General features: G+C 43.1%; 1 protein-coding gene across 4 annotated transcripts in view; it reads left to right on the top strand.

The window, feature by feature from the left end:
• Positions 1-15,982, top strand: part of fmnl2a (formin-like 2a) — a 49,084-nt gene extending 33,102 nt beyond the window's left edge. Inside the window, exons 7-27 of one of the 4 annotated variants that reach the window (XM_041057895.1) lie at positions 790-898; positions 1,128-1,204; positions 2,105-2,198; positions 3,726-3,800; positions 4,959-5,069; positions 5,414-5,563; positions 6,024-6,125; positions 6,396-6,708; positions 6,840-7,040; positions 8,373-8,497; positions 8,592-8,794; positions 9,002-9,236; positions 9,396-9,464; positions 9,555-9,635; positions 9,734-9,863; positions 10,078-10,241; positions 10,344-10,445; positions 11,014-11,109; positions 11,555-11,678; positions 14,175-14,221; positions 14,718-14,852. In XM_041057895.1, coding sequence (XP_040913829.1) covers positions 790-898; positions 1,128-1,204; positions 2,105-2,198; positions 3,726-3,800; positions 4,959-5,069; positions 5,414-5,563; positions 6,024-6,125; positions 6,396-6,708; positions 6,840-7,040; positions 8,373-8,497; positions 8,592-8,794; positions 9,002-9,236; positions 9,396-9,464; positions 9,555-9,635; positions 9,734-9,863; positions 10,078-10,241; positions 10,344-10,445; positions 11,014-11,109; positions 11,555-11,678; positions 14,175-14,221; positions 14,718-14,723 — 2,614 coding nt within the window. In that variant the 3' untranslated portion in view covers positions 14,724-14,852. Of the gene's footprint in view, positions 1-789; positions 899-1,127; positions 1,205-2,104; positions 2,199-3,725; positions 3,801-4,958; positions 5,070-5,413; positions 5,564-6,023; positions 6,126-6,395; positions 6,709-6,839; positions 7,041-8,372; positions 8,498-8,591; positions 8,795-9,001; positions 9,237-9,395; positions 9,465-9,554; positions 9,636-9,733; positions 9,864-10,077; positions 10,242-10,343; positions 10,446-11,013; positions 11,110-11,554; positions 11,679-12,606; positions 14,275-14,717 lie in introns of those variants that run through there. The other 3 variants (XM_041057892.1, XM_041057891.1, XM_041057893.1) reach the window with 3 other exon arrangements.
• The last annotated feature ends 56 nt before the right edge of the window (positions 15,983-16,038 follow it).

Genomic DNA, 16,038 nt, shown 5'->3' with positions numbered 1-16,038 from the left:
AACTTGTTTTGCACCGGGCCCGCACCACATTCTGCTGAACACAACATGCAGAATACACATAAATACAAAGACGCACAAACCCAGCATTTTTCAGGCCATAAAACTGTTTTCCAGCTTATCTTAGTGTGAAATTTTGCAATTAAAGATGAGTGCTTGCCTTTTTCAGACAAACAAACAGACACACACACACACCGTGTTCTGACTCAGGGAAGTCATGCCTTCAGGCATAGGAGTTGACACGAATCAGCGTGTCTGTCAGTAGCCTGAAGACACATTTTTAACCAGAACTCGGGCTGGTAATTGAACCTCGTGACAAAGTCCGAAAATAAACTGTTTTGCTGTGACTGGCTCTGCATATTAGTCAGTAATACTGCTGCTCCAGCATTTCTCTCTTATTGTGCGAGCTGCACCAGGAGCAAAGGCCTTGTTTTTGTTCACATAAAGCTGCCCAATCACTGCTCTGCATGCAAATGACTGGCTTCTATTGTGTTAGCTGTAAGTGATATCTTTGTGAAGGACATTAAATTAAAACAATTGAAAGAGGGCATCCTGTGGCCCCTGCTGAGGCTGTAGATTATATGGCCTTTGTGTGTGTTAACGTGAGGCGGCGTGGTGGTTTAATAGCCTCCCTGTGTGAAGGGAGAGGTTGTGTGACGAGGGCTCATTCACTAATGGCATCTGTTTTCTTGTTTGTGTTCAGATGCTCATAGACCTGACTCTTCCTTTAGTACAATAGTGTTTCTCTCCTCTTTTCACTCACTTGTTTTTGTGCTTTGTATAATTTTTCAGTTGTAACACACTGCCCAGCCGGCGAACGCTGAAAAACTCCAGACTGGTCTGTAAGAAAGACGACGTCCACGTCTGCATCATGTGCCTGCGTGCTATCATGAACTACCAGGTCAGCCCTCTGCACTCCCTGCTGGACAGCCACGCAGACTTCATGCCCCTCTTGCCTGAAACACACTTATCTAACTAAAGCCAAATTAAATTTGTTCTACTGTTAGTTCTTCATATTTCATTTATTATGCTGCGGAATGCACCTCTTGCTCATTCAGTGGCCCCTGTTCCCTGTTAATTAGCTAATTTGTCTCTGTCTTTCTCCCTCTAATTTGTTTTTTATCTTCCAGTATGGCTTCAACATGGTCATGTCACACCCACATGCTGTGAATGAAATTGCACTAAGTCTCAACAATAAAAACCCCAGGTGAGTTCAAACCAAACATTAAAAATAACTGTAAGAACAAAAATTCTCAGTTCAACATTTGAAGAACTAAAACTCAAGTTTTTCTTTGCTCATAAAGAGTCAGGTGGGGACAGACTCACTAAGAGATTTGTTTGATTTAGAGCTTGACAAATCCAAGTATTTTACCAACTTGGACCTAAATTCAAAATAAAACCACAGAGTCCAACATTAGCCTCAGTGCACCTGGACAGTCTGATCCAGAGTGAGTGTTTTTGTTGCTCAGGGGCACTTTCATCCCAACAGACATGTCAGGCCACCACTGGCACTGTCCAGCTGCTTACTGAGACAGTCACCAGAAGGACCCGCTTCTGTGTGTGAGTGTGTGTGTGAATGGTTGGGTCGGTGTGTTTCCACTTCATGGCCCGGGGTCTAAGCTCTAAGGGTCTGATTTCCTCAAAAGTGGATATGAAACCACATCACCTGTCACATATTGTCTCATCCAGGCAGAGACATCCTGCATGAATGAACCTAAGACTGGACTGACAGGATGTCTCTGTCCACACACACACAAACACACGGACTGGGCCTGAAGTATTACTATTTCATACCTGCCTTTTAATCCAATGAATTAGACAAAAATGTGCAGCTTTTTTTTTTTTTAACCTTTCAGGCACTGATTTAAACCTAACAATATATGGTGATAGTGTTCTTCCTCAATATATGCATGAAATTGAAAGGACATTAAATGTAGTAAAAACTGTAGTTTCCACATAGATCAGTTTTACACAGATGTTTCAGCGTTGGGAGGAAATTACACAGTTTTCCACGTTGTTTGTTCTGTGTTTAAGTACAGGTTTGCTGCAGCGCTGACACTTGTCATTTACAAACCATTCCTGCCTTTATATTCTCCCTGTTTTACAGAACTAAAGCTCTGGTCTTGGAGCTCCTGGCGGCAGTTTGTCTCGTGAGAGGAGGCCACGAAATAATTCTCTCCGCATTCGACAACTTTAAGGAGGTAGGAGCTGCACGGAGAGGGGAAGCGGGGTCTGAGGAGACGAATATGTCATTACATTTCGACTGTGCAGTTTCAAACAGTGACTCAGCCCCGGTGGAATGCTCCTCCGGCAGATGCGAGACCAGCAGATTCCTCATTGTTGCAAAGCAATAGCATTTAGGAATGAGCTCTTTGTCAACTGATTACAGACACCGGTTTAGCCGCATAACATAGGAGGACCTAGAGAGAAAACAGTTGCGTGTGTGTTAACTGGATTTGGCGGACACATCAAAGCTCAGAATAGCAGACAGGCAAATGTAACAGACAACCTTCCCTGACCCTTGCCTGTCTGGATGAGGTACTCTGGCTGCTGGAGAGAAGAGTGGGAGGTTTATGATGGAGTGGGAGCTAACAGCAGCCCCATTTTGTAGCATACAGCCCGCAAACATGGGCCGACTGCAGTTAATGCAATATTTACACCCCTGAATGAAATATTGAGTGTTGCTCTCAGCGGCATTGGCATTAGTGGGAGAATAAGGCTTAGAGAGAACATAGCTCGTCTAATGAGATGAAGGTTGAAAAATCATCATGATAGTGTAGGCTGCTGGAAGAATGTGAGGATGTGCTCACGTGTCTGTGTCCTTCCTTTTTTTTTTTCATTTGCAAAGTGACACTTTCAAATGTAATGTTATTAGATCTAGTTTGCCAAGTGACTTTGATGTCCTGTGTCAGAAATTGGATGAAAGGGCTGCAGGCTGAAGCTATTCAGAGGTTTTTGGATCCGCACCCGTCCACTTTCTCCTCCTCCTCTTCCTTCTCAGTTCTTTATCATGCTCCATCTCCCTCATTGCCCTCCACATGAACTGTCTGAGCTGCAGAGCATCTCTTTCTCTCTGTCTCTATGTCTCTCCACCTCTTTTTATCTCTCTGTTCTTTTCTCTCTCCCAAAGTCCAGTTCAGACAGTCTTTTACACAGCACAACAAAAAAATGAATAAATAAACAAACAAACAAACCAAAAAAGTGCATGTGGTAAAAGTTGTACCACAAGTAATATTGAACACAGATGCACCGTGTGAGCTGTGTATAAAATGAAGGAATGACCCAGCAGTAGTTCACGAATAACTGATCATAGTAATTATCACTCTAAAAACTGTGTAACCTATTTAGCAGCCAACATCCCTGACTTTTTATTTTCACCCCACACTGGTTATGATGTGTGGTTTTCTGACAGCATAATGGCCATATATATATATTTTTTAATTTAGGGATTAAAGGGCCACAAGGATATGGTCCTGCTCTGTATTTTGTCAGCACTCTCTGTGCCACCAACACACACCCCTGTCTGTCTTCCTGCAGAGAGAGAAAACTCAGGCAGAAATTAAAGCTTAAATCACGTGTCAATTATGACTTAATCAATGTAAATTGTAAGAGGTTGGCGGTGCGGCTGCCACTCATGTAAATCAGTGATTGATTGATTGCATTAATCACTGTTTCTTACTTTCTAGACCTTGACTTCTCTAAATTCAGTGATGTGGTTTGTTTTGCAGGTATGTATGGAGACACAGCGGTTTGAGAAGCTAATGGAGTATTTCAAGAACGAGGACAACAACATTGACTTCATGGTTTGTACACACACAAGCTCACACACGCACACACGCTCCCCTAATGACTATTGATTGTGTTATTGTGCTGCGCTCCCTTGAAAATCCTACATCACAAGGCAAACCACAGATGGCTTGTGAGCATTTTCGGGCTGAAAAAGCCTGGAGTGAAGGCGTTTGCTGTTAATTTTTCACTGGTGCTTATTGCACGGTAGTGTTACAGCAACTGTAATCTGCAGGTTAAACGGGTGCACAGAGAGCTGCAAAGGTCCAGCTGTGATGAAATAAAATCTGAGTTTCCAGGCGGTTAGAAATACAATAGATATTGTTCCGCACGTGTCCTCATATGTGTGTTCAAACAAGAAACGGACAAATTTATAATGCACACTCGCAGGGCTATTAGTGTCTGTGCGCTGAGGACAAACTGCAGATGTAGTACTGTACATCAGACTGCAGCGGCCCTAAGTGAGGAAGCCATGCCAAGTCTGTCATTTCCAGGCTGAGTGATGCTAATTAGCCTAGCAGATAAGAATTAAAAGAGACTTGTGAAGAAAGTGCCAACTGAGACATGGTTTTCGCTCACTGCCAGTGTGTGAGTGAAAACCAGCAGATGCTGTATTTAAATCATCTTCAGCAGGACTTTGAATCGGACCTCTGTCACAAGTCGTCGTCTCACAGCAGCACTAAAGCAAACAGACTTGACCGCCATGTTGCACAAGACAGCTGAGCTTCTTACAGGGAGTTCATTAAGCCATTGTCAGTGTGAGGAGAGGCATGTGTGTGTGTGTGTATACATTAGAGAGGAGATCCCCCCCCTGATCTGTTTATACAGCCTCCTAAAATGCAGCAAATGCAGGAATTTGACTGGCTGTTTTTTTTTTTTTTTTTCATTTGTTTTCATGGATCCTTTTAATCTGCCAGATAAACTACTCTGCCCTCTATGTGAGCAGAATCATGGATTTACACACACAGTTTCAGGGGAAGCGATATTAAAAGGCAACAGATCTCAAACCTGTTGTAAATCTGTTCATTAACACTTTTAATCTTGCGTCGTCAGCCATTTTTATATTCACTTTTCGAATTACAGCTGATGATGTGTACAAAAACATTCAGAAAGCCCACAGTGTATAAAGTGTATCCTCATCCACTAACTGTATTGTTTCTGTTTATATTCCTTAGGTGGCATGCATGCAGTTCATCAACATTGTTGTGCACTCAGTGGAGGACATGAACTTCAGAGTTCATCTACAGTACGACTTCACCAAACTGTGTCTGGACGACTACTTAGACGTGAGTTGAGACATGACGGCGCAGGAAAAGTGGACAGACAGTCATAGCAGTCATGCTCTTAATATTCAGCTCAGTCCAGAGAATACAGTAGGTTGTCATTACAGCTGGCCGGAGACAGCAGCCACAGAAAAGCAGTCAATAATGGCTTTTCCATTACTTCAGAAAAAAATCAGTCAGTTGTGTAAATCCTCGTCTCCCGCCTCGCTGCAGAGGTGAGATCGATGCTGGCCTCGGAGTCTGAGATGTCGGCCTCATGCGGTGAACTCAAAAAATGAATATCTCCCCACTCTCACTCCCTGTCTGCCTCACTCTGATCTCTTTTTGTGTGTGTGTGTGTTTTCCAGAAACTAAAGCATACAGAGAGCGATAAGCTGCAGGTTCAGATCCAGGCATACTTGGATAACGTCTTTGATGTGGGCGCCCTCCTGGAGGATGCAGAGACCAAAAACGCTGCCCTGGAGCGGGTGGAGGAGCTGGAGGAGAACATGTCACACGTGAGAGCCTTCGACTACTGATTCTACCATGTGAAAATCAATAAAACCGACTCCTTAGTCTCATTTCTCTTCTCTCGCAAAAGGCTATATATTAACGTCCAGCATGTCAGGACGCTGAAGACACAGCGTATTGATGGAGGGCATCGCTATGTGTGTGAACCTCCTGTCAATCTCACTTGTTGTCATATGGTGTCCTCTCAGCATGGGATTACTATGGTCTAATTCTTTCACTTAACTGACAGCTGCCTGTCAAGACTGAAAGGACACATTATATATGGGCACAGACATAGTAACATTCATAACTTTAAGTCCTCATAGTTTGTTTTAATCCAGAAAAACATGTATGTTAAATGCCTTACTTCCTGCCCCGTTGGATCTCTTTGACATATTGAGTTGGATGTTCATCGCCATGAGTTCACGTCACTGTGTGACCTCTTTCTCCTGGCTGTTGTTCTTATAGATGACAGAGAAGCTGCAGGACATGGAGAACGAGGCCATGTCCAAGATTGTGGAGCTGGAGAAGCAGCTGATGCAAAGGAACAAGGATCTTGAATCCATCAGGGTCAGACTAGCACTCTGGACATTTACATAACATTTGTCCTTTCATTTGTCTTTTAAGGACTCACTAAATACAAGAATCAAATCTCCATTTGATAAACAGTTGAAAAAATATAGAAAAATATAATAAAAAATGTAATATAATAATAGAAAATACCTGTGCATTCACATGTTTCTAATTTCTCCATTCCTTATTTTAGATTTGGACTGTTCTAGCTTGTCTAATATCTTGACAATCCAAACTTCTGTGTTTCTGTCTCTTCCCCACACACAGGAAGTCTACAAGGACACCAGCTCGCAGGTGCACTCGCTGCGGCAGATGTTGAAGGAGAAGGATGAGGCCATCCAGCGACAGAGTAACCTGGAGAAGAAGATCCACGAGCTGGAGAAGCAGGGAACCATTAAGATCCACAAGAAGGGCGATGGTGACATCTCCATCCTGCCCTCGCCACCCACCGGCGTTGAGGGTGTGCCAGGTGCTGTGATTGGAGGAGCTGTCGGTGTAAACCATGTAGGAGTTGTAGCAGGCACACCTGCTCCACCTCCACCACCACCTCCGCCCCCTCCGCTGCCGGTGAACGGCACATGTAGGTTTAATATTAGTCCAGTTGATAAGTAAATGATCATTAATGCAGAAAGAAGAGAGAAGATGCAGGGTTTGCCATATCCTCCGTTTTTTATTTACTGTACCGTCTCTCTCCTCTCTCCCCTGTCCCAGTGCCAAATGGACCGTCATCGGCCATTCCGGCAGCGGTAGCAGCTCCACCACCTCCCCCACCGCCTCCCCCTCCGCCTCCCCCTCCACCCCCAGGACCAGCCTCAGGAATTTCAGCCCCTCTGCCTCCTCCACCTCCTCCTATGGCCCCCCCGCTGCCCGGCTGTGGGACACCTACTGTCATCATGAACTCTGGGTTAGCAGGTAAAGTCACACACAGACTCATTGAAACAATACACACACACAAGAAGTATCTTTGTGTATATGTAGTGAACGAGTAATATGCTATTTAGTGAAAATGTATTCTATGATGGGCATAGCAGCTTCTTTTTAAGTGACTGCAAAGGACTGAAATTTAAAAACAGCTGCTTCACAGTAAAAGCCTTCCAGTTTCATAGGCCAGTATTCATGTTTTTTATGTTAAGATATCTGAAACAAAGTCAAACTTGCTGTCTGGGTGTATATTTCTTGATATGTAAGTATGTGTACTTAGTAACAGCCTCCCCAAGAAGCTTAAAACCTTTGAGTGAGAAAACACGACGACGCCAGCCCAGTAATGTTTGTTACGCAACTTAGTAAACTTTAGAAACCCCCTTCAAGTTTTATTTTGAAAGCACATATTCGTTACTGAGCCATGTGTGTTTGAGTTGTGTGTGTTTTAAGCTTTCTCACTAACTTCCAGTTTCTTAATGACTTGTCTTTGAATTGCTTCTTTTTTTTCTGCACACCAGAGGGACCCATCAAACTTTTCTGTAGGTTCTGCCTGTCATGTTTGGTGTTATGTTTATCACCCCCCCCCCCCTCCATTATTCCCTTCCTTTTTCCACAAGTTTTGAAAATGGTATTTTCAGTGTTTGAATCCCAATTGAAAACACAAGAACAACAGATCTTCACAGTGCAACAATGAAAATACCAGATATCAAACTTTTGCATGACTTACCTTCACACCTTGCTGTATTAGTGTGATTGTGTATATTTCAGTGTTTGTATGAATGAAGTATCTCGTCCACATCTCAAAGTGTCGGTTGCATGCTGAAACACCATGACCTGTTGTGGCGTGCTGACGAAAGAAAGTGATAAGCATAGCTGGAATGCTGTTTACCCAAAACAGCGTTTTCTTTCCGTCCCCGCTGACACATGTGTTGCATCGTAACGTTTAGCTTCAAAGGATCAGCGCAGGTGGCTACAAATAGCTTTAATCTCTCTAATAAATAGTTTGGCACTCGGCCAGGCAGGAAATCCTCACCATATGCAGCTTTTCCTGTACAGGTACACCCTTTGGCCTTATTCTCCTGCCTGAGGCTAAGAGGCTTCACTCTGCTTGGGGAAAAAAAAAAGAGATCAAAATAAAGTGTGATTGTATGTTTTTAGAGATCAGACAGACCTAGGATCTAGCCACAAAGGGAGTCATATCCACGTGTGTCACAAATCCCAAATATCTGTCCATCCTCTCACCTGCACGTGTGTGAGTGAGCATGTGTGTTCTCTAATAGTAGATAAGCAGAAACACTGTGCTAACTTGTCTGTTATGTACAGCTGTTAAGATCAAGAAGCCCATCAAGACGAAGTTCCGTATGCCCGTCTTCAACTGGGTAGCCCTTAAACCAAACCAGATCAATGGGACCGTCTTCAATGAGATTGATGACGAGAGGATACTCGAGGTAAGAGTCTCCTGTCACTTAGCCTCGACCATTCTCAGCCTTATTCCCATGAAAACTGAAAACATGAACTTGATTCTTTGTTGCCGCCTTTCAGGACCTGAATGTGGATGAGTTCGAGGAGATGTTTAAGACGAAAGCCCAGGGCCCGCCAATTGACCTCACCATGAGCAAGCAGAAGGTCATCCAAAAGGGGCCCAACAAGGTGGCTCTGCTGGACTCCAACAGGGCAAAGAACCTGGCCATCACCCTGAGGAAAGTGGGCAAGACACCTGAGGAGATCTGCAAGGCCATTCAGTTGTAAGCCCCTTCAAAATAAAACAAAAAACCCCCTGATCCCTCTGGTGCTCTTACATGCTTTCCCATTATGCCTCAAGTGTCCTGTAAACTGGCATTTGATGAATGTTACAATAAAATACACCAATGATTAAAAATGAAATTTTGGATTAATGTTGCTACCTGGCATTTACAAGTGAATATATGATGCGAACATGACCCGTCTCCTAGGTTCGACCTACGGACTCTGCCGGTGGACTTTGTGGAGTGTCTGATGCGGTTCCAGCCCACAGAGAACGAGATAAAAATCCTGCGGCAGTTCGAAAAGGAGCGCAAACCGCTGGAAAGCCTTACGGATGAGGACCGCTTCATGATGCAGTTCAGTAAGATCGAGCGGCTCATGCAGAAGATGACCATCATGGCCTTCATCGGCAACTTCTGTGAGAGCATTCAGATGCTCACACCGGTGAGTTCTGGGACAACATTTCCCATTAAATTTCAAAATAAGTATGCTTTTAATATGATACAGTATTATTATTTGTAGTAGTACTAGTTTCTGATGTTATAACAACAACAATGTTGCACTAAGTTTGACATCTTGTCTTCCTCTTTTTTTGCCTCACAGCAACTTCATGCAGTCATTGCAGCATCAGTGTCCATCAAGTCATCACAGAAGCTAAAGAAAATTCTAGAGGTAATTGAACCAGTTGTGTCAGGACTGAACGTAAAGTTGAATCCATGTCTGGCTTCCTTTTTCACATTCGTGTTCCTCGCTGTTCTGCAGATTATCTTGGCACTTGGAAACTACATGAACAGCAGCAAAAGAGGAGCAGTGTACGGATTCAAGCTGCAGAGTTTAGACTTGGTAAGTTGAGATTGCTTCCTCCTGCCTGCCAAATTGTCCCCTTTTTTTCCCTGACACATTTTCAGCATATTTTAATCTCTCTTTTACTTCGTTCACAGCTACTTGATACCAAGTCGACAGACCGTAAGATAACTTTGTTACACTACATAGCCAATGTGGTGAAGGAGAAATACACACAAGTTTCTCTCTTCTACAATGAGCTGCACTACGTGGAGAAAGCTGCAGCAGGTGAGTTGGAATATTAGTTCATATATTTTCCATTGGTCTCCGTCAATGACACAGAGACAAATTCTTGTGTTTCTGTTTTACTTGGAGTTTCAATCAATTTCAATTAGTTTCTGCTAATTTGTCCACAAGATTTTGACATCATTTGATATCAGTTGACTTGGTACAGTTGGGCATGGGGTCGCATGTGCGCTTATAAGTCTCCCTTTGTTCGCAGTCTCGCTGGAGAACGTCCTGCTAGACGTAAAGGAGCTGCAGAGAGGCATGGAGCTGACCAAACGAGAGTACAGCATGCACGGCCACAACACCATGCTCAAAGACTTCATCGCACACAATGAAAACAAGCTGAAAAAGCTGCAGGATGACGCCAAGATTGCACAGGTAACATGAGCACACCTCGCTTTGTCATTATACTACTGCCCCTTCAGTCCCCAACAGTCTTCTGAATGTTTTCTAAGCAAACCCACTGTCTGTCTCTGAAAGGATGCCTTCGACGAGGCAGTGAAATTCTTCGGGGAAAACTCCAAAACCACGCCGCCGTCCGTCTTCTTCCCTGTGTTTGTGCGATTTGTTAAGGCTTACAGGGTGAGCTGGAAAATCGTTTTCACACAGTCACGCAAAACCGGTCAAAAACACACACCTGGCCAGCAGTTATGTCTAGACTTAGATTATAGTATCTGGGAAAAGTCAGCTTGGAGATATTTTGAAATGCTTAACAAAAACAAAAAGTCTTTACAAATAAGCTAATTCTAAGAATTATCTACTACAGTACCACTTAAAAAATACATTGTATGTTAAATAGATACATATTTCACTCATTGCATCAGTCTGATCAACATGAACTGGGATTCAAGCCAAGTCTTTCTGTAGCTGTTGTCCTTCCACAGCAGCTGTGTGTCACCTCTGTTCAGTGCTCTCCTTTTTCTTTTTTAACTTTTACTCCAAACTGCTCATATGCTCAAGTATAATCCCAGTTTGCAGAGAACATTCGGTTGTTGTTGTTGTGTTTTTACAATTCAGTGTTGAATCCAGTCAAAACTGTAGAAGGGCTTCCGCTATTATGGCAACAACCTAGTGTTGTCATTGACAGTCATTGTTATATTTAAACTGTTTGTGTCTGTGTGTGCATGACATGACTATGTGATCTCCTCAGCAAGCAGAAGAGGACAACGAGCAAAAAAAGAGACAGGAGCAGATTATGATGGAGAAACTTCTAGAACAAGAGGCCATGATGGAGGAAGACCAGAAGGTAAGTCGCTCTTCTTTCCCAACTCTCCAACCCCCCCTCCCTCCCTGTATCGCTTTCTAGGGCAGGAGACTACAGTGGATCACGACAACCAGAAAGTAAGCCGGCTCCACGTCCTCCCCTTCCTCTTCATCCGTTCTTCCTCCAGACTTCTGATCACAGGATTAGTTGAGCACCTACTGCCTTCTATATCTGGTTCTACAGCCTGACACCTGCTGAGCCACATCACATCGACTCAGGATCAGTGGTTATAATTCTTAAACCGTTCAACTAACTCACACATGCACAAACACTAGTATGAAGGGATGAGTGGAGACAAAGAAAAGAAAATTACGAGTGGGAGAATCCTTTGGAGAGCATACTGCAGTCGTGACTGAGATTAAGACTTATTAACAGATGTTAAATGATGTCTTGTGTGTGTCTGTGTGTGTGTGTGTGTCTTTCTCAGTCTCCGTCCCATAAGAACAAGCGGCAGCAGCAAGAGCTGATCCAGGAGCTCAGGAGGAAACAGGTGAAAGACAGCCGCCACGTCTACGAAGGCAAAGATGGAGCAATTGAGGACATCATCACTGGTAACGTGACCTGGACCTGGGCTGCTGTCTTGCACACTACACACATACATACATACATACATACAGGTCACTCTGCATGAAGGTCTTCTTCTATGCTGCACATTCAGTCTTTAACAAAGGGATCCTAAAGCAACTAACACGATGACTCTTTCAAAATTCAGCTGTCAGATGTTTGAGAACTAAAGGTTTAACCTGATGAGTACAAACATGCACTGACAGTCAAGCTAATCCAATGATATTCAGCTCAAATGTTTCTGATGATCATTGCTTATCTGCTTTGTCACTGCTTTGTAACACCGTCTGTACGTAGACAGGGCCGGGCCGTGACTATCTCCTAGAATGTTAATTAATGAGAAGTTTACTCACAGCCTATGAAAACCTGACATGGTCAGTGGTGGAATGTGATTAAGTACATTTGTTAGAGTTCTGTACTTAAATAGAGTTTGGAGGCACTTGTACATTATATATTATAATATCTCCAGTGTTTGCTACTTATTCATAATAAGGGCTTTAATACTTATTATACTTTGGCTTAAGCTTTGGATACTTGGTCCACCACTAGCCACAGGAATAACTTCTGTTAAAGACCCCTGGCAGTTGAAATTCAGATTGATCCAAAACTGTGTAACAATAAAGCTTTTTAAGATTCTTATAGAGCCAGAAAATGTTTATGGCAAAACTAGTAACCCTGGAATAATTTACGTGTTTGTTCACTAGCAGCCTGTCGGGCCCTTCAGTAAAGCATTCAGCTGCTAGAATTCACTCTCAAACACTCCTGAAGACATTTTTCACCCGGCCCCTCTTGATGCGGTTGTTGGGTTATTTGCTTAGTGCTAACCAGTGCTAAACCCCTGTAGGTATCTGCTTTTCTTATATTGTGTTTGTCTTGTCTTGTCCTGGCTGTTGTCCCTGTTGTTCTTTAATGCAGTGCTGAAGACAGTGCCCTTTACCGCCCGCACAGCCAAGCGCGGCTCTCGGTTCTTCTGCGAGCCCGCCCTCAATGAGGAGTACCATTACTAAGCTTATAGAACTCTCTCTCTTCTCAAAGGTTGCTGGAACAAAACGTCCTCATCTTGATGTCTTTCCTCTCCTCCCTCCTTTTGCATGCCTCTTCACACTCCTTTTAATCGTCACACTCCACTCTCACCCTTCGGACCTGTGCATGTGCACTGAGCCCGAATCTAATGGTTTTTTTGTTTTTATGGTTTGTATGTGTACGTGTTCACGCGTTTTCTCCCTCCCTGAGCATGACAAGGTGTTGGAGTAACGGTTTTTCTCTGCCCACTTGCATGAAGTGTGACACCCTCATTTATCACCATTATTTTATCAACCATGGCAAACCATAATGTCACAGAGAGAACAGTATCCAAGGTCAGTCTTACCTGTACTGTTTTTGGTCATGTAAAGGAGCAGAAACGTTTAGCTGGGTGCTGCCATCTAGTGGTAGTAAGCTGAAAGTATATACTAATTAATGAATGAAATATTTAGCATTCATCTCTGAATAGATTCTAATTTGATGATTCAGTTTGGTCAGTGGCACCCATCATGCTGAAGTGCCATCCTCTACTGTACTTTATTATACATAAAGCTTCAGCCATCATCTACATGTCAGGTATGACTAACGTCATGATGTGTAAGTGCCTGTGGCATTATAACTTGCTTTTTCTGTTTGTTTCAATCGATGTTTTAATCATAAATGACTTGTGTTTGTGTGTTCATGATCATATATCATTACTGCTGTTGATACAGCTTCTTGCATGCTGATCGCTTCATCCCTGCCGCTATTCCCACAACGCACCCCTGCTCTCCCGCTTAGCCCATACGCCGTGCTTGGTCCTGCTGTCTGCTGACAGGCCACCGCTCTGCCACATGACTTTGTGCTGTCTGGCGAGCTCACTAACACACTGCATGATGCCTGCATATAAATAATCTTTTACATTACAGCAGTCTTGTGTGCTACTAACATGCAACCAGGTTGTTTCACTGTATTGACACCTGTTTGACAGTAATGCATTCACTGGTAATCAGTGTCTTCCTGGCTGCATGCATGCTCTTTGTTTGGTTTTTGGTGAAGGTGCTGTTGAACATAATCCTGCTGTCTCCTGGGACCATATTTATTTGTTTCAGTTCACAATTGCTCTGTACTTGAAGTTTGAAACGGGCTCTTTTTCTTTCCTGCTGGTAGCCACTCTGCAAAGCAGTCTGGGTTTAGTAACACCGGGAAAAAAAAAAAAAAAAAAAAAAAAAAAAGCTAAATAAGCTTTGATCCTCTACCCTGTTCCCTCTATCCTCCTCCCTGCCAGTTGAACCAGTTAACATCCTCCAGCTCTTTCCCTTCTCGTTTCCTTACCCCCACCCCATGCAGCCTGCTGCCACTCTGCTTTGCTCTTGCAGCGCTCACTGTGCAAAGCCAGTGTGAAAATATTGGGCTGACATGCTCTGGTCAGCCTCCTCCTCCTCCATTTTTAACCTTCATTTTGTCTTCTCTTTATCTAGCCCTAAAGAAGAATAATATTACTAAATTTCCCAATGTCTACTCGAGGGTAAGGAACTCCTCCAGTAGCACCCCTGTAGTGGTGGATGTGTCCCAAACCTGGCAAGCATCTCTTTATTTACCTCCCTTCCTGTTTTACTGTCCTCTCATTTAGGTTTCACTCAGCAATCACCTACCTGTCCCTTTCTTTTCTCCTTGTTATATCTCCTTAATAACTGTGCATTTGAATATCAAATGCAAAATAATCTAGTTACTCTTTGTAGTAGTTTCACCTTTTTTTTCTTGGGAAACTACAGATTCAGATTTTCTAAATTTCTTTGACCTTACAGGTCAAAACCCTGTGGCTTGTTTCAGTTGTAATACTGAGAGAGAGCAGACCTGAGGGTCTTTTTTTCCCTGTGTAGACCTCACGCTGCTTTGAAAGACAGGCTACCAGCACCATGAGGATGTGGGCTCACATCAAGTGTCACTGACAAGATGACTGACAGTTCTTTTGTCCCCCCCTCCCCCCCATACAATCCCTTCTTCCCCATCCTCCCTCTCAGATTTGAGGAATCAGCCTTACAGGCGAGCAGACGCTGTGCGGAGGAGTGTCAGGAGACGCTTTGATGATCAGAACCTGCGGCCGGTGAACAACGGCGAAGTGGTCATGTGACGAGGGAACGGTGCATGTGCTGGGAGGTGGAGGAGGCAAAGGTGGTGAGGATGTAAAATGTTGAGAGGGAGAGACAGACGGTTGGATGCAGAGCGAAGGATGATAAGAGAAAGATGACGAGTGTTGTAGCAGCCATAGAGATGAGTATGTATATATATTACATAAGAATACATGTTATTCCATGTCTGTGGTATCGTAGCAGCTTTTCACTATGAAGGACTGGGACATGTGTGGGACAGAATTTAAAGAAAAGTGTCTGAAAGGTTGGTTCAGAAACCTTAGACAAGTCAAGTGCCTGAACTTATTTTTGTGCTCTAATGTCGTTTTCTGTTTGTCTGGTGACTGTTTTTAATATCCCCACTTCGAGCAATACAATTTGACTTGGCTTTAATTGTAAGACGTGTAAAACTGGACTCGCGGTGGCTTTAAGAGCCACGAGAAGAAATGCTTCCTCGGAAACATAGTGTAGAATGTATGGGACGCGTTCCCTTTAGCTGTTACAAACGTCTGACACTCGGTAATATTTCGGTGCTCTTTTCCATTCTTCTTACCATACAAACATGCGTTTCATGAGGCTTCTCATCTTTTACCGCAAGGGCTGATGATCGAGCAGGAAGGAAGTAAACAAGAATATCATGAAAAATCTATATTTGTACTAAATTAAGTATGACGTAGATGAAAAATGAATGGAAAAATACATCAAAACAGTAGTTCTTTTCCAAACAAGACCAGGCTAATGTGAATTGTACATATTAGACTTCTCCATACTGGCTTTTCTTTCATCATTGGTTACTACAGTTAATGGATCAAGCTCGACTTTGTTTGTAGCTCTTAATCCATAAAAGAAGGCTGCCCTCTTACATAAAACTCTTACCGTCCATTTGTATAGCAGCACTGGTTTCTGGGAACAAGTTAAGAAGCAACACACGATAGTTTTTCTATCGAGCACAGAAACTGCACGAAAGATACTCAACCCTACTGGATGATCTCACCCTCAGAACTGGATATAACAGCATTTTATCTCTGTAAACGTTTTTTTTTTTTTTTTTTTTTTTTTTTTTCTTACAGGTTAATCATATTCTAGGCTACTGTGTCTACTCACTTTATTGTAATTTTAATGTATAGTATTTAACCACTGAAAAGATTTCTTTAAGCTCATGTTTCCATCAAATGTGTGTCCACAGTCATTAGAACATGGCGAAACAAAACTA

The sequence above is a fragment of the Toxotes jaculatrix genome, chromosome 15 (genome assembly GCF_017976425.1).
Source record: "Toxotes jaculatrix isolate fToxJac2 chromosome 15, fToxJac2.pri, whole genome shotgun sequence".
In the NCBI taxonomy this organism is placed as follows: domain Eukaryota; kingdom Metazoa; phylum Chordata; class Actinopteri; family Toxotidae; genus Toxotes; species Toxotes jaculatrix.
This window is presented reverse-complemented; position numbering and strand designations above follow the sequence as displayed.